The 23,716-nt window shown below is 39.5% G+C and overlaps 1 protein-coding gene and 1 non-coding gene across 2 annotated transcripts; one reads left to right on the top strand and one right to left on the bottom strand.

Annotated features, from left to right (window-relative positions):
- Window positions 1-5,512: 5,512 nt before the first annotated feature.
- Window positions 5,513-5,619, top strand: LOC141603770 (small nucleolar RNA R71). The gene has a single exon (XR_012525623.1). It is a non-coding gene; the product is annotated as a small nucleolar RNA R71 (small nucleolar RNA).
- Window positions 5,620-20,234: 14,615 nt separating this feature from the next.
- Window positions 20,235-23,410, bottom strand: LOC141598362 (protein neprosin-like). The gene is made up of 7 exons (XM_074418134.1): window positions 23,080-23,410; window positions 22,806-22,892; window positions 22,248-22,523; window positions 21,972-22,133; window positions 21,538-21,591; window positions 21,299-21,445; window positions 20,235-20,790 (listed from the first exon to the last, which is right to left on the bottom strand). Exons 1-7 carry the CDS (start codon window positions 23,236-23,238, stop codon window positions 20,395-20,397), a joined length of 1,281 nt encoding a protein of 426 aa, XP_074274235.1. The 5' UTR covers window positions 23,239-23,410; the 3' UTR covers window positions 20,235-20,394.
- Between the last annotated feature and the right edge of the window lie 306 nt (window positions 23,411-23,716).

Genomic DNA, 23,716 nt, shown 5'->3' with positions numbered 1-23,716 from the left:
CGGAAAGACAAAGCTTTGAGAGCGATTTACTATGCGAGCCGAACTCTGAATGAGGCTCAAGTGAAGTATACTACTACTGAGAAGGAGTTATTAGGTGTGGTTTATGCGCTGGAGAAATTTCGCTCTTATTTGATACGTTCGAAAGTGACTGTTTTTACGGACCATGCAGCCCTGAGACACCTTCTTGCTAAGAAGGAAGCTAAGCCACGATTGTTGAGGTGGATACTCCTCCTCCAGGAATTTGATCTGCAAATCAAAGACAAGACGGGCGCAGAGAATGTAGTAGCTGATCACCTGTCGCGGTTACCGCAGCAAGAGGGAGAGGGTCCTTTACCTATTGACGATTCTTTTCCTAATGATTCTTTATTTGCAGTTGCCACTAACACAGGTGTTGATCCATGGTATGCAGATTATGCTAACTACATTGTAGGTGGTACACTTCCACCTAACCTGTCTTATCAGCAGAAGAAGCGATTCTTTCATGATGTGAAGCGCTATTTCTGGGATGATCCTTATTTATTTAAGGAGTGTGTTGACGGTCTTCACAGACGGTGTATTCCATAGTGGGAGACTAAAGCAATCCTAGAGGGCTGTCATTCTACCTCTTATTGCAGTCACCATGGTCCGTCGCGAACCGTGGCTAAGGTACTTCAGTCTGGTTTCTTCGGGCCTCTTTTATTTACAGATGCTAAAGTGTTTGTTTCAGCTTGTGATGCTTGCCAGCAACTAACGCTCGGGAAATATCTCCAAGAGACATGAGATGCCTAAAATGGCATTCTAGAGGTTGAGGTTTTCGATGTCTGGGGCGTTGATTTCCAAGGAACCTTTCCATCTAGTAAAGGTAACAGGTATATTTTGGTAGTTGTAGACTATGTGTCTAAATGGGTGAAGGCTATTGCTTCACCTAACTGTGATGCCAAGATTGTGATTAAATTTTAAAAATATTATTTTCCCCCTCTTTGGTGTCCTTAGGGTCGTCATTAGTGATGAGGGTATGCATTTTAAAGAAAAGAAACTTACAGCTATTCTGTCTAAAGTCGGTGTCCAACGTCGTCGCGGTTTGGGGTATCATCCCCAAACCAGTGGGTAGGTTGAGGTCTCAAATAGGGAACTAAAAGAGATTTTGGCTAAAGTTGTTTCTAAATCACGGAAGGATTGGAGTCTAAAATTGGATGACACATTATGGGCATATCGGTCTGCCTTTAAAACACCGATTGGTGCATCACCATATCGGTTAGTTTATGGGAAGTCTTGTCATTTACCTATTGAACTAGAGTGCAAAGCTTGGTGGGCTATTCGTGAATTGAACTATGATTCTAAATTGTGTGGTCAGAACCGTTTGTTGCAGCTAGATGAATTGGAAGAGTTTAGGCTAAACGCCTATGACAGTGCGCGCATCTACAAGGAGAAAACAAAGAGGTGGCACGACAAAAGAATCATACCGCGAGAATTTCAAGTCGGGCCGAAGGTGCTTCTGTTTAATGCCCGACTACGCTTGTTTCCATGTAAGCTGAAGTCCAGGCAGAATGGCCCTTACACAGTGACTGCTGTCACCAAGTTTGGTTCCATTGAGTTAGACCATCCCGATGGCAGAAGATTAATAGTGAATGGCCATCTTGTGAAGCATTACTATGGAACAGATGATTATGTTGGCAATGTCGAAGTGTTCTACTTCGACCATCTTGATGAGCAAGAAAATTGAAGCCAAAAGGTCGTGCGGGACCTCTTAAACCTATGCTATCCGGGAGGCAACTCGGCTTGTAATTTGTTGTACCTTGCTTAAAACTTTTAGCTAGTTTCGTGTGCTTTAGTTGGTAACTTTACGGGCGATAAACTTGAACGTTTGAACCGGTTTTGTTAGTTCTATAGGTCCTTTGTTGCGTTTTTGCAGGAGCTTGAACTGACGCCTAGTAGATCAGGCTTAAAGATCTCGAACGAGTACTTTTGCTCTCGATCGAGTGCTTTTCTTCATCGATCGAGCACTGCTGCTCTTGATCGAGCACCCTGCATATTTGACCTCTCGATCGAGTACATGCTGCTCTTGGTCGAGTACTTCTGACGCCCCGTTATTCTCGATCGAACACTTTGTTTCCTCGATTGAGTCCTTTTGCTTTAACTCGCGTGTTGCGATGTTATGGGGCTATTTGCGACCTCCCATGTTGCTGGCTTGTTTGGGGAGGTACCTACTTCACGACCATCTTATAAGTTTTTGGAAGCTACATTCTTCTTTGCAGTTTGCATTTCCTTTCCCTATTTTTGAGTACAATGAGGACATTGTACGGTTTGGTTTGGGGAGGTGATATGCATCCATGTCTGTGTCTGCATACTGTTTTTATTGTATTTCCGTTTGCACGTTTATTTTCGCATGCATTGGTTATTTTAATTTCAAACATTATTACAAAAATCTTATAAAAAAATTGAAAAATTTTCGAAATACATAAGAATTCCACGTTTATTTTTGCATGTAGATTGAGTCGGAACGTTATGACTTTTGTGCTACATTGAGTCTTTTACCTTTGCCTTGCACATTTTTAACGTTTTTGTTGGCATGGTCAATTGCATAATCTACGAGTTTTTGTTTAAACTCAGCTGAACGAATAGACTTGACTCTAATATTGGCAAACTACATATACATTCTAAGATTTATAGCTTGATAAACTGGTGACATTCATGACCAGTTTCATTTAGGATGTGAGTAGTACTCCTTATAAGACATGTAACATCAATTTTCATGAGCATGACATTCTTTTCTTAGTACCTGTATGCATTCGGTTTGCTGTGGTCACACACATGGAGAGGTAACTTACAACCCTTCTTTCATTACTACCCATTAACTTCACATTAGCCAAATTTGCCTTTTGACCCCCTAACTACATCCAAATTTTAGCCTGCCCTGTCAAGCTAGTTGACTGGTTTTTGTGGGTATGCTTTTATCCATGTCAAATTTGGTTCGCTTTGAAAGATTTGAATTTGGTAGCATGAATGAAAAAGAAGAAAAGTGAAATGAAAAAAATATGAAAAAAAATGAAAAATGATGAAAGAGAGCTGAATGATGAAGAAGAAAAAGAAAGAATCATGTGAAAAAAGATCTTTGAATAATACTCCCATGCTTATCATTACTTTTCATGGGGAGTCTTCCGATGGTGTGAGTGATGTTCTGCCACAATGGCACGGTTTTACGTTTTGTATTGAGTAGTGAAGCGAAATGAGTTGATTATTTGGTTATGGTTGTACTAGCTTGGCTTTATCTTCACTTATCCAAATCTATTTTGCCCCTTCTTACCCAATTACCTCACCTCACATTATACGTATGTCCTCGGTGTGTGTCTTGGTCCTGATTGGTTGGAAGGCATATGGACAGTCGGTAGAAATTGGTTTCCTGTTAGCTGCATGCATGTTCTTATAGGTCGAAGTTTAGGTGAGTGTCTCTACTTCCTTCTATCTCATACAGTTATACTCACCTTGTGCTTAATTTGTGTGATAAGCGACCCGTGAGAGTCCGATACATATGTGTCTTGCAAGATCGACTGTTCAGTAGTTTAAAACAATGATTTAACTCGTTTGCACTTGACCTTTTGCTACTTTGTTATTTATTGCATTAAATTAGCTTGGGTGGACAATTTGTAGCTGGTAAGTTGGTCCCGTTCCACTAGTTGTCTTTAGTTGCATTTATAGTTTGCTTGGGGATAAGCAAAGGTTTGGTTTGGGAAGATTTGATGCGTGCATTTTATATATGGTTTTTACCCTATATTTGCACACATTTCTGTGTTATTTATGTGGCGACTAGCTACAAATGCCCCCGAATTGTCTACTTTGGTCTGTCTTGTATTAATTGCAAGAAAGAGCCGGAGAGGAGCATAATCGATCCTAAACCTGTCCCATTTGCATGCATTTTGGATTAAGAAGAATTGGAGCCCGGAAATTGTCACCTAAGGATGCGTGAAGTGGCTTCGGAAGGTGTTTTGAAGATCACCTACGTTGGTTTACCTCTAGCTACCTCGATCGACCAAATTGGTTGCTTAAACTGGTCGAACGAGTAACTCTGATGCTGAAGACCTTCGATCGAGTACTTTACCTAGCTCGATCGAGATGGGCGTTTATTGAGTTCCTCGATCGAGTACTTGTGTTACTCGATCAAGATGTTTGCTACCTATTATCCTCGATCGAGAATTTTGATTTTACTCGATCAAGCGATTTTAACTATTACACAATCTTTTAATTTATCTTGCGGATATTTTTATTGGTATCTGAGAATAAATAAGGGAGAGGGAACGACGGCACAGCTCTCTCACCTCTCTCTTCTCTCTTGGCACTTTTTACGCTTTAGACCTAAAAACTCCATTGCTTGGAACTGCTTTGTATTCGGTACATTCGATCATGAATTTGTTAATCATTTTCATTGCAATTTTATTCTTCTTTTCATCTCTTTTCCTTGATTGCTCTTTCTCTTATCTCTTTACTAATTAATCACCATGTTTAATTTACTTGATGTGCTTGTTACTATTTCCTCAATATCTATTATGCATAGCTAATCCTTCTATGCTAGGACATAGGGGAGCCATGGCAATTATGAAGATTTGAGTAGATGATTAGGTTTGGCTAGAATTAGGGTTGTGTTGTTGATTACTGCATTTAATAACAATTAGCTGCTTGAGTCGACGCATTTAGATAGTTGATCTGTTACGCCTTGACCTAGATCGGAAGCTAAGTTAGTAATGTTTTAGGGCGAATAGCGGACCGGAAGGACCTTTTCACTACCCTGCAAACCGAGTTCAAGCTGACCTTTGACCTTAGATTTCATCCCTAGAAGACCATGGCGAACCGAGTGTCCTAGCTATTTATTTCTCTCTGATAATTTCTTTATTGCTGCTTATTTATTTACTGTTCTCCCTCTCTTTTTCTTCGTAGTTTAGAATCAACAATCAAACTCCCAAGAAACGGTTACTTAGACAGACTTAGTTTAGCTTACAACATTCCCATCTCCCTGTGGATTCAATACCTGACTGCCTCTAATACATTTTATAGAGACCGGTTGGTTTTATTTTTGATAGGGTTGCGACAGCCGTGTCAGGAGGTATTAACATCTTGAATGTTTTCTTCATACCCCACATTATAGGAGTTGTTGGCACACACATCAAAGGCGTGACCATGTCCCCCACATAGCTCACAAGGAACACTTTGGATCATTTCCTCCATTGGTGAACCATGGGATCCATTAGCTTAATGGACTTGGTTTCTTTGCAATTCTTCATGTTGCTTGGTGAGAAGGTCAAGCTTGGCATTTGTCTCGACATTTGAACTAGAAGAGTTCTCCTTAGGGTATCGGCCATTCCTCCTAAGAATATTTCCACTTGAGCCATAGTTGGCCTCCGAGTCCACCATCTTCTTGATTAGTGTCGTCCCTTCCTCATCACCCAAATAGTCAAATCCCCCTCCCGCGGAGACATTCACCATTTCTTTAGTTCTTGGCAACAATGTTTGGAAAAAGGTTTGGGTGACATACCACTCTGGAATCCCGTGGTGAGGACAACTAGCAATAAGGTCTTGATATCTATCCCATTCTTCACCCAAAGATTCTCCATCCTCTTGTTGGAAAGTGTGGATTTCATTTCGAAGCATGGCGGTCTTGGATGATGGGTAGTACTTGTTGGGGTTGGTGTCCTTAACAGTTAGTGCAAGGACTTATAAACCTCTAAAAGGATCAAAGGGCATACTTTGGTATTATTATCAGTTGATCCACGTTTATCAATAACGGTTGGCTTGCTAGATAAGTTTGACGTTATTGTCATACAGATGGCGGTGATCAACTGGTCCCTAAAAGTCACACCTATAGGATACGTTCGAGAGATGTGACGGTATGAAAATACTGTCATGTAGATGCCAAAATTGACTAACCAGTTAGTCCGAGTTATTTGACTAAGTAATTAGTCAAATATGTGATGTTGAGATATTATATTTAATACGGATTAAATATCATGGGCTAAGGCGAATTAACCAGTTAATTCGTAAAATTAAATATACGTGATTTATATTTAATTAAATGTATATTAAAATAAATTATACAATTTGTTTTGTCGGACACGTATTAATAATTCAGCTAACTCGTATTATTAGCTGATGCCTTAATTTCCGATAACCGATAATGATTTATAATCAAACGCGTCATATACATTTAGCCATTTGGGTTCGGACTACGAGTCAAATAGAAGAGGAAATGGAAAAGCCCATTTCCTCCCCATGGACTCGGCTTGACCGAATTAGGAGAACAAAAAGGAGAGCCTCCTCCTTCATGTTAACCGAATCATCATTAGTGAAAACAATTAGGGTTTCAGAGATTAATTTTTCTCTCTGAAACTGAGATCTCTCATCTCGACAAAACTCACATCAGTTCTCCCTATATTGCAAGGCAATCGGAGAACACTGTTCTAGCACAAGGGCATATCTCGGACAAGGTCTTGGGTGCAACAATTAGGAGGGAATCTCATTTGATTTCTGTTCTTTACGCCGCACTATAAGGACCCGAGGTTGATTCTAATTCCTTATCGTTTCATATTGTTTTTATCGTTTTATGACTATAAATTGCATGTATAAATTTACGTTATAGTCCTGCAATTAAAGGGTAGTATACGGATATTAACCCACAAGTGGTATCAGAGCGAGGCCACGTGAATTTTTCATGTGTTTTTCATAAAACGTTGTTGAAACGATGTATTTTGTTTAAAAATTTTGTCTCGGCAGCCATCTTTTTAACTCGGCAGAAATTTTTTTTTAATTTGCTGCGTTTTTGGTTGCTCTGGGAACCGTGTCTTGTTTACACGGTTGCTCTTGTTGTTGTTTTGTCTCGAAAACCAAACCGTGTCATGTTTTACACGGCTGTTTTGCTTCAAATTTCATGTTGTTTTTACATGTTGTTATTTTATACAGAGATTATAGCAACATGTCAAGTTTTTGTCAATTGTCAAATTTGTTTTAATGCGTTTTTGATCATATTTGCAATTGATTTTGTCTCGAAATTTGTTTTCACGAGGGTTTTGAAGTTTTCAGCCACTTTAGCATTCGATCGAGCGTATTTCTACTCGATCGAGTCTTTTTTGTCTTGTTTTTGATCGATCGAGTCCCCTGTTGTACTCGATCGACCACATCTCAAAACCTTTTGCTCGATCGAGTCCTTCTTTGTACTCGATCGACTGTTTTCAAAACCCCCTCCGCTTTCGATCGAGTTGTCCTCGTACTCGATCGAGTAGATTTCTTGATATAGGTACTCGATCGACCACCGGTGTTGTCGATCGAGCACCCTCTGATTAGCATACCTCTCGATCGACTTGCGTTGATCGATCGAGCCCTTTAGTTCCTCGATCGAGCACTTATGTCCCTGGATCGAGGGATTTCGTCTTTAACAGCTTTGAAAATTTGTTTCTTTTGATTTAAATTTTCTTTTGGCTTCAATATGTACTTTATCCGGATATAGTACACTCGCTATGATAGTGAATCGGTTCACTCACGTACCATATAGTTGTTTTAAAGCGTCTTTAAAATGACGGATTATAATGGATTAAAATTAAATGATAGAAGCGGTTTTATCACATGTATTTTAATCATTAAAAGGTGGTTTGGATAAATTTAACATAATTACGGAATTATGTCACGAATGAATTTGTTTTTAGTTGATGCATTTTTATTTATCGTTAATTTATGAATGCCGTGAATGCCTTTTAATTACGTATTTAATTATTACAAGCGGTTGTAACTTAGTGTGGCCTTAGTAGAACGTGTTACCGTAATGATGGAACACGGTCTTGGTTGTATTTTGAGATCTTGTATCTCCGTTTTGGATTTTTCACTTGTAATTACAGTTTTAATTAGAATGTAAATAGGTTTATATTTTGTAATTTTAATTGTAATTTTTGAGAAGACCAAAGATGGAGACCGGATGCTCACTCCCGCTACTTGGATCAAGATGGAACATCAAGACAAGCTTTTCGGGTCCAACGGTGGATTCCAAAGTTGTATCTTGTTCTTATACTAGGATAGGCCACACTAGGAAAATTTTATTTACGTTTTTGCATTCCTTTATTTATTTTTCGCAACGATAATTTGCATCATATTCCGCCTAAAAACCAAACCACCTAATTATTGCATGAAAACTGACACATATAGAGGTCACGAGTTAGTTTTCATTGACATTCTCATGTCACACGTTTTAAGCCATCATCCAAATAAATTCATTCACGACAGACGCTAGTTATTCGTTCACTTAAAATGAATTATAATTTTGTTGATGGGATCTTCCTCGTATAAACCAAAATTGAGAACGGTCTTTATAGGTCAAACTCCAATGAGTCCCTTCTTCGTCGGTAGGCATACTATGACCCCTTCTACGTCGGGTAAGTTGGAACCGATTGACCTATTTTATCTCAACACTATGGTCACTCGTACGATCCTGTGATTATGGTGGACTATAGATAGGATTTACAGAAATCTATCGACCAAGAGTTCTTCCGGAAGAATTAGCCAAACAGTTGGCTTATCAATTTACTGAAATTGAGTCTTGGGATCACTTGTATCATTCTTGAGGGAGATCAATTATGCAAGTGCGAGAGTCTACATGTTTAAAATAAATTTTAAAATAGACTTAAATCACCTCGATGAGTTGCTTATTTTGTTTTTTTTTTTTCCTTTTCGGTGTAGATCACGTTTTAAATCGCTAAACAAACAAATGGTGGTTCAAGTGATAACCCAATGCCAAGTGCCACATTGGACCGTGAGTCCTGGCTTAGGATCTTCATGAGTCAGATGAATCAGTCCACTCGGATCGAAGAATAACGGATCCAACCGCGTTGGATCGGGAGGCAAAGATTACGGAATCTGCCGCTGGCGACGGAAAGCTCGGATATCGCTTGAGCCCATGCCGTTAAACCCAGGTCCCACGGCTGGAATTAACGAAATCAACAAGTATAACGATTTCGCTTTAGAAGCTGGTGCGGTAAAGAACGTACTTATTTTTGCAATGGAACCCAATTTGCAGAAACGCTTCATAGCCCAAGGTGCAAACAAGATTTTCACCACGCTCACTAAGGAATTCTCGAAAGCACCGAGAATCGTGACCTATGAGCATACCACTCGCTTCTTTGATGCGAGACTCCGAGAAAGGGCCAACCGGTTAGCCCACACATTCTCAAAGCATGATTGAGAATGTCGAGAAGCGGAGACCTTTAAGCGTAACATCAGCGAGAATATTGTTATCGACCGTATTCTTCATTCACTCCACGATGGTTATTCGCAATTCAGAGCGAATTACTATATGAATGATTTGAAGAAAACTCCCCATGAATGGCACTCCCTCCTCGTACAGACCGAGAAGGACATGAAGTGCGGTGGGAGCTCGAAACAGGATGTTCTCGTTGTGTCAAACAAAGGGAAAGGTAAGGGCAAAGCTCCGGCAAACCTAACGGTAGGTAAGGCGAAGTTCAAGAAGTCGGGTTCGGGGAAGAGTGGTCCTGGTGAGGCGAGTAACTCATCGGGCATGACAAAGAGCAAGAGTGAAAACATGGAATGCCATCATTGCCACAAGACCGGGCATTGGAGACGCACATGTCCTGTTTATCATGAGGACTTAAAGGCGGTCGTGTTAAACTTTGTTGGTATGTCTTCTCTCTCTTCTACTTTTATTCATATGATTGAGATTAACCACGCAAGTTACGGAACTTGGGTACTTGATCCTGGTTGTGGTTCTCATCTGTGTAATCATGTGCGGGGGCTCCGAAACATCGAACCCCTCGTAAAGGGTGAGGTGGACTGCGTGTCGGGAATGGAGCAAGAGTAGCTGCCATCTCCAAGGGGACATATGTGATCCAGCTTCCAAGCGGATTTGAGTTGTCATTATATGACTGCTATTATGTACCTAGTCTTTCCAAAAACATTATTTCAGTTTCTGCGCTTGATAAACTTGGTTTTTCATTTGTAATAGAGAATAATTCTTGCATTTTCTCATTACACAATATGATTTATGGCAAGGCAGTCTCCATGAATGGAATTTATGTTTTAGATCAGACCAACGAAATATTACACGTAATGAATAAAAAGTTAAAGGTTGGTGACAAAGATCAAACGTATCTATGGCACTGCCGTATGGGACACATTAATGAGAAACGCGTAAAACAGCTCATCAAACATGGAGCTATCTCGGCCTTTGATTTTCAATCATTTGGCACGTGTGAATCATGTCTCATCGGTAAGATGACTCGGATTTCCTTCAAAGGTGTTGGAATGCGCGCTGCTGACCTATTAGGGCTCATACACACGGATGTATGTGGTCCTATGTCAATCACCGCACGAGAAGGCTATAGGTATTTCATCACTTTCACGGACGATTTGAGTAGATATGGCTATGTCTACTTAATGAAGCACAAAAGTGAATCCTTTGAGAAATTCAAGGAATACCAAAATAGGGTGCAGAACCTATTAGGTAGAAAGATAATAACACTGCGTTCGGATCGTGGTGGCGAGTATCTTTCTCACGAGTTTGATCAACACCTGAAGGACTGTGGGATTGCCCTACAGTTAACTCCACCTGGAACACCTCAGTTGAATGGTGTGTCCGAACGGAGAAATCGAACACTACTTGATATGGTTCGATCCATGATGAGTCACACGGTTTTACCTGATTCATTATGGGGTTATGCTCTTTTGTCAGCCGCTCTAATACTTAACCGAAGTCCGTCTAAAGCTGTTGACAAGACTCCATATGAACTATGGAAGGGAACGGTCCCTAACTTGTCCTTTATACGGGTTTGGGGCTGCGAGGCTTATGTCAAGTGGAGACCTGAAGATAAGCTCGGCCCGCGATCGGTCAAGACATACTTTATAGGTTATCCTAAAGGATCACGTGGTCATTACTTTTATTCGCCAACCGAACAACGCGTTTTTGTTGCGGCTAGTGCGACATTCTTAGAGAAGGAATTTCTCGAGAATGCAAAGAGTGATAGAACCTTCGAACTGTCGGAGATTCCAGAACCAAACACCGAGCAACCATTGGAGGAACCAATTCCTTCAATCCCGATTGCAGTGAATATTCGAGGAACCTAGGAGGTCGGGTAGAGTCTCTATTCCTCCGGACAGATACATTGGTATGGTCGAGGAACATGACATAGATGACGTTCTACTCTTAACGAGTAGTGAACCCGCAACCTATAAAGGTGCCATGACAAGTTCTGACTCAAAGCTATGGCTTGAGGCCATGCAATCCGAGATGGACTCCATGTATGAGAACAACGTGTGGGATCTTGTTGACTTACCTGCTAAGGTTCGTCCCCTTCAATGCAAATGGCTTTACAAGATAAAGCATTCTGTGGAAGGTCAACAAGATATCTACAAAGCACGACTAGTTGCTAAAGGTTTCACCCAAGTGCCAGGTTTGCACTACGATGAAATTTTCGCACCCGTAGTTATGCTGCGTTCCATTCGGATTATCTTAGCGATTGCCGCTTTTCATGACTATGAAATTTGGCAAATGGACGTGAAAACCGCCTTCTTAAACGGCTTTTTGGAGGAAGAGTTGTACATGGTACAACCTGAAGGTTTCATCGATCCAGTACATCCTAAGAAAGTGTGCAAGCTTAAGCGTTCCATTTATGGACTTAAGCAAGCATCAAGGAGTTGGAATCATCGCTTCGACCAAGTGATAAAAGACAATGGATTCATTCGATCGGTCGAGGAACCATGTCTATATATCAAGTCGAGTGGGAGCAAGATTGTCTTCCTAATATTGTATGTTGACGACATACTCCTGATTGGGAATGACATACCTCTCTTAACTTCGGTGAAAGTATGGTTGAAGAACCATTTCCGGATGAAAGATCTGGGTGAGGCACAAAGAATTCTTGGCATCCGTATCTATCGAGATAGATCACGACGGATGTTATCTCTCGATCAGAGTCTTACATAGACAAAGTCCTAGAGAGATTCAAAGTATGACTAACTCCAAGAAGGGGTTCCTTCCTATGGCTCCAGGGGTGCATTTGAGCAAGTCTCGGGCACCGAGAGACACGGAAGAGAAAGAGCGCATGACACGGATTCCTTATGCTTCGGCTATAGGATCAATCATGTATGCCATGATATGCACACGTCCGGACGTGGCATATGCATTGAGTATGACAAGTCGATTCCAACAACAACCAGGTGAACCACATTGGTTAGTGTCAAGAACATTCTTAAGTACCTCAGGAGAACTAAAGATTGGGCATTGACTTATGGAGGCTCTCAAAAGCTATGCGCAACCGATTCGTGAGATGCTAGCTTCCAAACGGATCGAGATGACTCGAAATCTCGGTCTGGATTCGTTTTTACTCTTAATGGCGCTGCTGATCAGTGGAAGAGTTCGAAAGAAAGCTGTTAAAGCGATTCTACGATCGAGTCCGAGTACTATGCGCGTCGAAGCAACAAAGGAAGCGATATGGATGCGTCAATTCTTACATGGGCTCTCTGTAGTGCCTAGTTCGAATGACCCGATCACCATCTATTGCGACAATAGTGGTGCCATCTTCCAAGCTAAGGAGCCAAAGTCTAGCAACAAGTCTAGACATGTACAACGGAAAGCTCATCTAATCCGGGATTACGTGGAGCAAAAGGAAGTAGTGATAGAAAAGATTGCTACGGATGATAACATAGCAGATCCTCTCACTAAAGCATTACGACAAGATAAGCATGAAGGGCACGTAAATTCCATGGGAATCAAACGTGTTCTTGAGTTGTAGTACTCTTTTATGGATCGATTCATTCTCCTTTGTACTCTATACGACATCATCGTTTTGATATTTTATATATATATTTTGTTTTTCATGTGGAATTGTACGACAATTTTGAACACCACAAAGTGAATTGAACAAACATCATATCTTGTTAGTCCTTAATTGCCCACATGAGTGATAACTCGCAATTATTTCGTGACGTTGGTTGATGGTGGGTTCAACGAGCCATAAGTCAACAGGTTGGTGACCAATCACAGAGGCGATTTATACGGATATTTCGTAGGACACAATTGTGACATCGACGTGGAGTCCTAAATGTTTTATAACATTCGTTGCCGGGTCGTGGATAGGACTTCCATGGTGATCCTAAGAGTCGATTCTTAGACTATCGACTGTCTCTTGAGACTACGGCAGATTTTGGGTGACTTTGGTTTCTTTCTCACGGTCATCCGTAACAGGGGGCCAAGTAGATTTTTTCGGGTCATTTCATCTTTGTGCTTAGATCGGAAGGAGTCGAGTTGAAGGAAATATTCAGCCTTTATCGGGTACTCGATATTTCTCAGGGCCACTCGAGGAGTCAGAATCGAAATGCATGGCCATGCTCGGATACGGATTCGTTTTATCGGTTAAGTTACTCTCTAGTCGGGGAAACCACTCTAGATACGGATCGATTGTAAAATACGACCTTTGTGGATCCAGATCTGCAAATTGTTTTACATTGAGTGGGAGAGATTTTAAATGAATATGAGAATCGGTTATCGCACCTACACTTGTTCGGACAAGTGGGAGTTTGTTGGAGCTTGTGTCCTCCAGTTAGTGCGGATAACGTCATTGCACATACACTTGTACGGACAAGTGGGAGCTTGTTGGGGTTGGTGTCCTTAACAATTAGTGCAAGGACTTATAAACCTCTAAAAGGATCAAAGGGCATACTTTGGTATTATTATCAGTTGATCCACGTTTATCAATAACGGTTGGCTTGCTAGATAAGTTTGACGTTATTGTCATACAGATGGCGGTGATCAACTGGTCCCTAAAAGTCACACCTATAGGATACGTTCGAGAGATGTGACGGTATGAAAATACTTTCATGTAGATGCCAAAATTGACTAACCGTTAGTTAGTCGAGTTATTTGACTAAGTAATTAGTCAAATATGTGATGTTGAGATATTATATTTAATACGGATTAAATATCATGGGCTAAGGCGAATTAACCGGTTAATTCGTAAAATTAAATATACGTGATTTATATTTAATTAAATGTATATTAAAATAAATTATACAATCTTTTTTTTGTCGGACACGTATTAATAATTCAAACTAACTCGTATTATTAGCGATGCCTTAATTTCCGATAACCGATAACAGTTTATAATCAAACTGCGTCATATACATTTAGCCATTTGGGTTCGGACTACGAGTCAAATAGAAGAGGAAATGGAAAAGCCCATTTCCTCCCCATGGACTCGGCTTGACCGAATTAGGAGAACAAAAAGGAGAGCCTCCTCCTTCATGTTAACCGAATCATCATTAGTGAAAACAATTAGGGTTTCAGAGATTAATTTTTCTCTCTGAAACTGAGATCTCTCATCTCGACAAAACTCACATCAGTTCTCCCTATATTGCAAGGCAATCGGAGAACACTGTTCTAGCACAAGGGCATATCTCGGACAAGGTCTTGGGTGCAACAATTAGGAGGGAATCTCATTTGATTTCTGTTCTTTACGCCGCACTATAAGGACCCGAGGTTGATTCTAATTCCTTATCGTTTCATATTGTTTTTATCGTTTTATGACTATAAATTGCATGTATAAATTTACGTTATAGTCCTGCAATTAAAGGGTAGTATACGGATATTAACCCACAGTACTTATCCAAGAATGCCTTGGCTAAGGCGTCCCATGTTGTGAATGTGTCCGGAGGTTGAACATTCAACCACCGGTCCGCCTTACCCATCAAGGAGAATGGGAACAACATCATCCTTAGTGTATCTTCGAATACCTCGTTCTTTTTCATCATAGCGACTTTGTTTTTGAACTTTCTTAGATAAGCATGAACATCTTATTCAATGTGTCCCCCGAACAAGTCTCTTTCTATCAAACCCAACTTGGGCGGGGTGTATCTCAAAATTGTTGAGAGCCAAGGGCCCAAAGTTGATAGGGTTACAAGCATCATTATGGTTTGGGCGGTTATGGTCACGTAAAGCCAATGGAAGTGGTGGATTGAGTATATTAGGGGGTGGTGCTTGAGGTGGTGTTGGAATTGGGAAGTCGTGAAAAAGATTTTCTATTGGGGTCTCAATTGTGTTGTTTGGTTGTAGTTGGGTTATGGTTTCAAAGATTGGTTATGGCGGTGAGTTTGATTGGTCTATCGTTGCTTGAGGAGAATTTCTAACTCTTGCAATATCCCTTGTCCTTAAGGTTCGAAAGAGCCTCTCAAGGTTGGAGTTAAAGAGTAAAGCTAGATGGTTCCTCCTAGACATGCACTCGATAAACCGTTAGTCTCCTAGTGTTTTTACACACTAGGGAAAGGCAAAAATCACTCACTCTACAATGAAGCACACAACTACTAAAGCAAACAAGCAAGTGAGTTAAGACTAACGCTAAGACCTTTAACAAACTAAATATAACCTAACGCCATCCCCGACAACGGCGCCATTTGATGAGTAAGAAATTTTAATCGTCTTTTTCCCACTATCAAAACAAATTTATAAGACTCGATACCTAACTAGTAAAGCTTGGTAAGTCGATTTCGATCACAAGGATGGTGGGGGTTTCTATTCGGTTTGATCAAGGTCTATTTTAGTCGAGTAAAAGAGGATGTAAAGTATATATAATTAATTAAGCAACTAAAATGATAACAAAACTAAGGTGTCGACAATTTATGTTAAAGCTAGGGTAGTCGGGTTCCCCTAAGTGGGTAAAGGTAAGCAAAGGGTAAATATCCTCGTAAGAGGAAGAGGTTAACTAAGGTAAGAAGTCCAATATCTTGGCCTCCTAAAGATAGACAAATAACTTTCATCAAGTATCAAATCTCTACTTAATCAAGCTATCAAAACACCCTACAACTTTTATTATAGAGCACTTAAGCAAATAATGAAGAAAGATGTGAGCTTTCACTCCCACAAGTCCACAAACACCTTGTGTGCATGAATAAGTAAGCCAACAATTCTACCCCAAACCCAGTTATTTAATACCCAAATTATACCATTAAATCCACTTAGGATCCCCCTAAACCCTTGGGGGTCACTACTCACACATCATATTCAAGCAAATGTAAACAATTGGTGAAACACAAGTAAGCATGATAGAAAACATAATATAAATTATAACTATAACAAAGAGAGAAATAGAAATGTAAACAATTGAAAGTAAGATAACAAAAGATGAGAAATTGTACCAACACAATGAAAGGTTGAGTCTTGGATTAAATAAGAGAAGAGATTCTTCAAAATCTTCTATTACAATTCAATACCCAAATGTAAACTATTGAATAATACTAAAACAATACTAATTAACTAAAGGATTAAGGTTTAATTAGGGCAAGATTAATGCCGGATTAACAAAGTTTGAATAAATGTTAAGTGCTTAAAAAATATCTAGGGTAGTGTGTCAATGAATTAGGGAAGAGGGGTATAGTATTTCTCGAAATTAGGTTGGAAATTACAAGAAAGGGTAAAAATGCGGAGAGGAAGTCCCAGCCGGTGGACTGGCCGCCGATGGTCCGACCGGCTGGGAGTTCTCTGTAAGAACTTGAGGGAAAATATGTCATCAGGTGTGCTTGGTCGGTGGACCGACTGTTGGTGGTCCACCGGCTGGGAGTCCTTGACTTCTCCTCCTTTCTCTGGACTTTTCCGCCTTCTTCGTGCATTCCCAGCCGGCCTGCCGGCTGCCAGTGGCTTAACCAGCTGGGAGTTCGCCGTAAGTTTGATGAATTCTCTTCATTCTACTTGTGCTCCTAGCCGGCTGCCGGTGGCCTGCCCGGCTGGGAGTTCCCTGTAACTTCCTTCCAATTCTTTAGTGGCTAAGTGTGTTGGGGGGGGGGGGTGTCCCAAGCGGCTGACCGGCTACCGGCCTACCGGCTGGGAGCTCTCCTCAGCTTTCCGTCTCCTTTCTTCCTCCTTGCTTTAACTCAAATCACTTTCTTTCTCGCCTCCATCATCCAATTACCGCTCATTCCTACACAAATGAGTAAAATAGTGAAAGTACGAGATTAATGGTACAAAATAGCGAGATAAGGCTCGTAGAGCGCCTCTAAATGAGCCAAAAAGCAAGGAAATTAAGGGGAAAATGGTACGAAATTGGCACGCATCACCCACCCGAATAACGTCTTCGGTTCAGTGGAGTATTAAACACCCCCAATTGAAGAACGCAACACCTCATTGCGCCTGGTAGCATCTGATTACAGCGAAGCCCTGAATACTTCTCCGCTAGGTGAGTGATTTAGGTACTCTTAACCACAAGCACACCACACGGTCGCAGGGTTACTCTGATACTACTTGTAACGCCCCGACACAAACTCTGGGTCGAGAGCGGTCATTCATGGTGGCTCGCCAGGCTGTGTACATGGCCCACGGATCAATAACGGTCCTTTCAAGCGTATTTTGTCCTCACTCATGCGCATCCCAGGAACCTTCTCAGGAGGTCACCCATCCTAAGACTACTCTCAGCCAAGCATAACCAGAAAAGAAATTGTAATTTATTGATATGAGTAGTACTCTCAATCCCCTTAAGCACTAGTCATTTAAGCATGTCAATGGATCTCTTCAAGGGATTACCCCACCCGAATAACGTCTTCGGTTCAGTGTAGTATTACACCGAATATACAGAACTTTCGGCTCTGATACCACTGTTGGGGAAGCATTCTGTAAACCCGGTGCGAAAAGAGTCTAACTCAACAATGATTTTAGGATGGAACACAAGCAACAAGCGTAAGTAAGAACAAATAAAGTGACACGACAATTTTACGTGGAAACTCCTTCTCAACTAAGGGTAAAACCACGAGCCTACTCGGGATATCAATCCACTAGTAAAGTGTAACAAATAATTATAGCGTACAATCACAACAAGTATTGTCACTCCCTCTCACAATTTGTAACACTCTTACTCTCTTCTTATAAAGGATATTAAACACTTAGTGTGTATTTGGTCTTGTTTTTAAAAGTGTTTTTGGACTTAAAAACACTTTTGGCCAAACACATCATTATTTAAAAGCTAAAACAAAATTTCTCAAAAGCCAAAAAACCATCTTTTTGCCCATAAAAATAGAAGCCGCAATTTGGTGCTTCTACTTTTGAAAAACACTTTTAGAAAATTAAGCTTGAAAAACAAAAACTCATTTTCAACAAATTAGGCCAAACATGCTCTTTAATTTCTCCGAAAACTAATGTTTTCAGCAATCCTATGAATAATATGACTCACGTTTATTTTATACTTGCACTTATTTTAGGACTTTTTCTCTTTTGTTTTGTGTGTATAAAGCTATTACTACCAATAGCTTTTTTTTTTTTTTTTTTGACAATGGTGAAAAGATGTATTACATAATGTTTAGGCTCTCTGAGCCCATGATACATCCGTTATTTAAAAATAATAGAGCAGCAGTAAGAGAAAGTAAAGAAACTAAAGCAGTATGAGAAACAACGGGAAATTGGCAACAAGCGAGTGAACCAGCTTCAGCTTCACCACCACAACTGACTTCCAGAAACCGTTGATACGTACAAGCCGCAGGGTGATAATAACAAGGTGTACTTACGCTCTTGCGAAAAGAACGTAGAAAGAAAAGGTGAAAAGCAAGACGACGAAGTCTGCCATCGATGGAGATAACTATCCTACACCATAGAGATTGAACCCTTTGATCATAAGACCAGCGTTCCGAGAAAACTAGAATGCAAACAGATGAGAACAAGGACAAACCCTCAACCAATCTCCTAGCCACAGATTCGAAAAGGCACCGGCTTTTAACGAATCCAACCCACACTTGACATAAATCCCAAATGGTAGAGGGGCAGGACACCCTAGACCATACGAGGAGACACTTCCTAAAGGAGACTTTTATTGATGAACATAGTAAGCAAAGATAACAAGTAAACATGGCACTTATAACCGATAACATGAAAAAAGGGGAAGACAACCACCACAACCAACCTACCCAACACCACACAACCAGACCTATATTGATACTACCCAGACCAACACAATAAACACTCAAAAAGACCCAACCATGACGCCAGTGTCAATCAACAGATGAATAAGTCTCAACCATGTCACCAAGATCAAATCATAACCTCCACAAAGACCCATGACGAAGCATAAAACAGAAATAACAAACACCCGGAAAAAACCAAATCCCCAAACGGAACTCAAGAAGGACAGACACACCCAAAGAGACCGAGAACCTAAAGACCCGACAAACAAGGGGACATGCAAGACCGAAAAGACACCCGTTTCACCAAACGACACCTCCCAGGACCACCGCCGTACATGCAACCAAACCAAGCTAAAAGATATTTATACTAAATATAATCTTAAAACTTCCAACAAGTCATTGATTGTTCTAATTAAAACAATCCATAGCATTTTGTGCATTATATATGCTTCTTCTACCAATACATAAGAGCACCTCCAACAATGCATAGAGGATGCTTCTTTAAATTGAAGAAGTGGAAAAATGGTGGTCCAATCATAAGGATTTATCCTCAAGTTATTGAGGATGAAAGAATGCCTCGAGAAATCAAGAAATAAAACGCGCAACACTCTCCCTCACAGTGCAATTTTTTAACAATTTTTGTTGTTAGAGGAGAGAGACTACTTTGGAATAATTTCTTTACTTATGTCTTATTTAATCACAGAAATATTAAACTAAAAAATATCAAAGTTGTATAAAAATATTTGATTTTTGTTTCTCTTCAAATGAAGATCAATATTGATATTATTTAGAACTAATTTTCGGTGAGAAAAAATTAATAAGATGAGAATGTATTTGAATCATGGTTGTTGTATTTTTGTTGTAAATTGGAAAGTTGAGGATTGGTGAGTTGGATTAGTGATAAATGATGTGAGGGAGTGAGATGAGGAAGAGAGCAAACCATGATTGGAGATGGTCCTAATAATTTACGTATATGCATTTAAAACATCAACACACATTATTCAACATTTTCTTTTAGGAGTTTTGAAAAGATTAATCCAACAAACCCCAAGTTTGACATCACGTCACGATTCAAAATCTCGGCCGAGTTATATCAAATTTTCACTCCACCGATATGAGATATCGCCTGAGATTTCACTGAGATGGATTCAACTTGATCTGTTCGCGACGGTCGATTAAGGACTGGTTATAATGCTACCATCATTACAATCGATACCGATATTTTGAGCCGAATCACGTTGCTCTTCATTTATCATAAGAATGTGTTTACTGTTGATCTAAGTGATAATATAACAATAGTAGATTTGACATTGTATGTCCAGCTCGTATATATCTTCGAAATAATTTCCAAAGAGTGATAAAGTAATGTAAGATTGATTTTGGTTTCAACAGATTTATTCTGACAACGGTAACAGAAACCATAACTATAGTGCAGTTTTACCACTATTTTACATTAATTAATGCTTGCCCTTCTTCTGAAAAACAAATAGCCATGAACATGTCCTATGGGCAAAAATTACTACGCCCCGGACCACCAAAGAAGAGTGTTGGTTCTGTCATGAATCCTGGTACATCAAGACTGGCACCGTAGCAATTCTTCTCGTCAACGTAAGTACCTACATAATGAGGATTAGGGTATTGCCACTCACCTTTCGGTTCTATAAGCACCCTAAGGTGGTCAATGAAGCATGAATAACCGCGATTAGTGTTTAAAAATTCGCCACTTCCCATTGCTGTGGTAGTGTGAGGAATTTTCCTCACATTTGTGCTATAGACTTCTCCTCCCCATTGGAGCATTGTGGCGCCTTGTCCAAGGACATGGGTGAATAATGATGCCGGCCAGTATCCTACAGGTAAACTATCACCTAGTACTAGCCACCAGTTTCCTGTATTGCTATCCTGCATTGTAATGAAAAGGGATCAATTCAAGCATTAGAGGGTGTTGTTATCACCTTTTGTTTGTATAAGAAGAGATTGCATTCGAAAGGGTAACTTTAAAGAGATCCATCCTGAACTATTTACTCTCCAAGGGTCTAGACGAGGCAAACATGTCATTCTGTGGGTAGGCATGGTCATTATGGAATTTCGGTTGTGGTTGTGGCTATATGGTGAATGTGCATATTATACATTTTTAAGTTGTTTAAAATCGTGTATGAATCATGTCATTTTGGGTTGGGCCGAGTTGGGTACGACTAAGGTTATTTAGCCATGTCAGCGTTTCCAATGAGTCATTACACTACATTAACTCCACCAATTCAGATACTCGATGAGCTATTTTATTGCAGATGGGGAAACAAAGAGTAAAATTAACTAAAAAGAAAACCATTAAAATAATTTGTGCATAAGTGGGGTTAGTAAACAGAGCAATCAAATAAATGGGAAAAAAATACATTATTAAAAACAATACCCTGGTAATTTGAGCTGTGAATACACACTGTGCTCCGCCAGGACTGGAGATAGACGCAAATGCTGCACCTAGAGCTACCTTTGTGGTGGTTTGTACAAACCCAGAGCATATAAGATCGAAGCAGCCTGTCTTTTGTGATCCATCTCTCTGAAGATGTCCAATAAACGACATAATTTAGACCTTGCTTAAGGAAAAATCAACTTATTAACTATTGTAGATCATTACAAGAGAAGTCTTACAGTCCAGTAAGTGAAGAATCTGGTCCTTGTATCACCATATAACTTTTTGTTCACCTGAAAAACAGGAATAAATGAGTCGGAAAATAATAGTGACGAATGATATAATTGCGATAATTAGTCTCGTAAAATGTTTGATATTAGTATCATGTGAGTCCAATCAAATTACCTATAACCAACACATAATCCCAGTAATGCAGTACTTTTAAATGAAAAGGAATTACTCTCTTCATCCCAATCATTTATTTACCTTTTATATTCTTCGTAAGGAGTATTTTATTCAAAGGTAAATAAATGATTGGGATGGAGGGAGTATTACCCAATTTTGATTAACGTATAAGTTAGTTTAAGGATAATGCTATCATGAGAGCGTCTCATAGTAGGATCTCTATAGCTGCATTCCAGTGGTGTAGAATTAGACGGGTAGATAAACTCACAATCCATCCAGCTTGGACACTTTCAAGATCAGTTGTGCTACCACTCTGAAGCCAAAGCTGAGCAGTAGTGTATTCATCCCATCTTTCTACCCTTGGATTCCAAATACTCATAGTCCCTTTAATTCCCAAGTAGTGAATAACCACGGCGACTAGTTCTGCACTCTGTGCTTACAAAAAATGATGTTAAATATTAATAGCAGTATCATCAAATATTATTGGTAACATTTTGCTAATCATAACATTGTTTGAAACAGGAAGGATTTGATATATTCTTACAGAGAAATTTGGTTGAGGGCCAACTGAGACATTTACATTGTTGATAATTAAAGTACGATCAGGATATGAGGTATTGGGAATAAAAGAAGGAGCCTTCATTCCAAAACGTTCCAGATTATGAAATCGTAACAGGTCCTTTTTTGTGACTCTACGAATAGGAACCGTTCCGTCTGGACAACCCCCACTTTTCTGCCATGTTTGTTCCAGTGTTTCAATGCCTGAAGATATATTCTTGTCTTTGATAGCATCTTTTTCTACAATAAAACTAGGTCTCATCTGTAATGTCCACACCAAATATTATTAAACTTCGCTGTCAGCATTCAGTTACGTATTGAAATGAAGATACTTGTATAATGCATTAGGACAAGTCTTCAAAACAACACACAAAAGCACATTAAAAATTTGATTTGTAAGAGATTTTTTTCAAGCACATCCTTATTGAGTCACCTTAGAGGAAAGTTAGACAAGTAAGGATTGAATACAAATTATATTCCGAGATCCTTACGAGTCGTGTTAGATATAAATATGGCCAAAAATAAAGCATGAAATACAGTGCACCTGAATGGTGTGATTTTTCAAGGCAGGATGGTCAAAAGCCGGTTGATTGTAGATGTTTACACAGTCGATTACATCTCCATCTGAACTCTACAAAATTAAGGCTGGTGAGTTAGTAAACCAGCCACCATTTTCTAGATTGAATATTAGAATGAAGTTTCTAGAGACTCTGACGATGTCCAACATTATTTATGTAACATTCGAAAGGCTCATATACGTAACATATAGGCATGTATAGCTAAAGTGAAACGAGAAATTAAGCCATACAGAAACACACCTTAATACTTTTGACAGCAGGTTTTATCATAGCCTTAAGCTTGTTATTAAGGTTTACAGAAACACCTTTGGCCTGTGTTACATCAAAATTAATGGAGAATGTTAGTACAAGAAATCCAACTATTATTCTCCATTCTTTAAAAAACATTTCTTTTCTCATTTTGTGCAATCTCCCAGTGACTTGTAAATAATTATCAAGTAATATGAGAGAAATACTCAAGATAATGTGCCGAGCTACTATTGTACTATGTTGATATTCTATTCGTGAATTTATATATAGTTCATTTTGGTGATATTGGTTGTGAATAAAATAAATGATTGAGTCACACGGATTAATAATTATATTGATTTTCAAGAACCGTAAATGTAGTCATTTTCAGAAGAAAATACTTATGTTATCCAAATTCATTACCTTTTTTTGGTACATAATATGCAAGAACATATTGAACATTTTCTAAAAAGGAAGTGCTTTGATGGTGCTCCCTCCATTTAAAACCAAAAACATCATTTTATTTTTTAACACTATCAATAAATGAAGAGAATCTTCAAAATTGTGCAATATATAAAAGAAAATATAATTACATGAGATTTTCTTTAATCCACCTAATTACATTAAGAATATCAAACTTTTGTTTTTC

Source organism: Silene latifolia, chromosome 9, assembly GCF_048544455.1.
Source record: "Silene latifolia isolate original U9 population chromosome 9, ASM4854445v1, whole genome shotgun sequence".
Taxonomy (NCBI): Eukaryota; Viridiplantae; Streptophyta; class Magnoliopsida; order Caryophyllales; family Caryophyllaceae; genus Silene; species Silene latifolia.
Note: the sequence above shows the minus strand (reverse complement) of the source record. Positions and strands in the feature narration are given on the sequence as shown.

What these genes read in the sequence shown, in the direction of transcription:
- LOC141598362 (XM_074418134.1), bottom strand. Translation starts at nt 23,238, where the DNA reads ATGAGAAAAGAAATGTTTTTTAAAGAATGGAGAATAATAGTTGGATTT. An exon ending in GATTCTTCACTTACTGGACT is followed by an intron (nt 21,446 to 21,537) that starts GTAAGACTTCTC and finishes GGACATCTTCAG; the next exon opens with AGAGATGGATCACAAAAGAC. An exon ending in TCACAGCTCAAATTACCAGG is followed by an intron (nt 20,791 to 21,298) that starts GTATTGTTTTTA and finishes ATTACAATGCAG; the next exon opens with GATAGCAATACAGGAAACTG.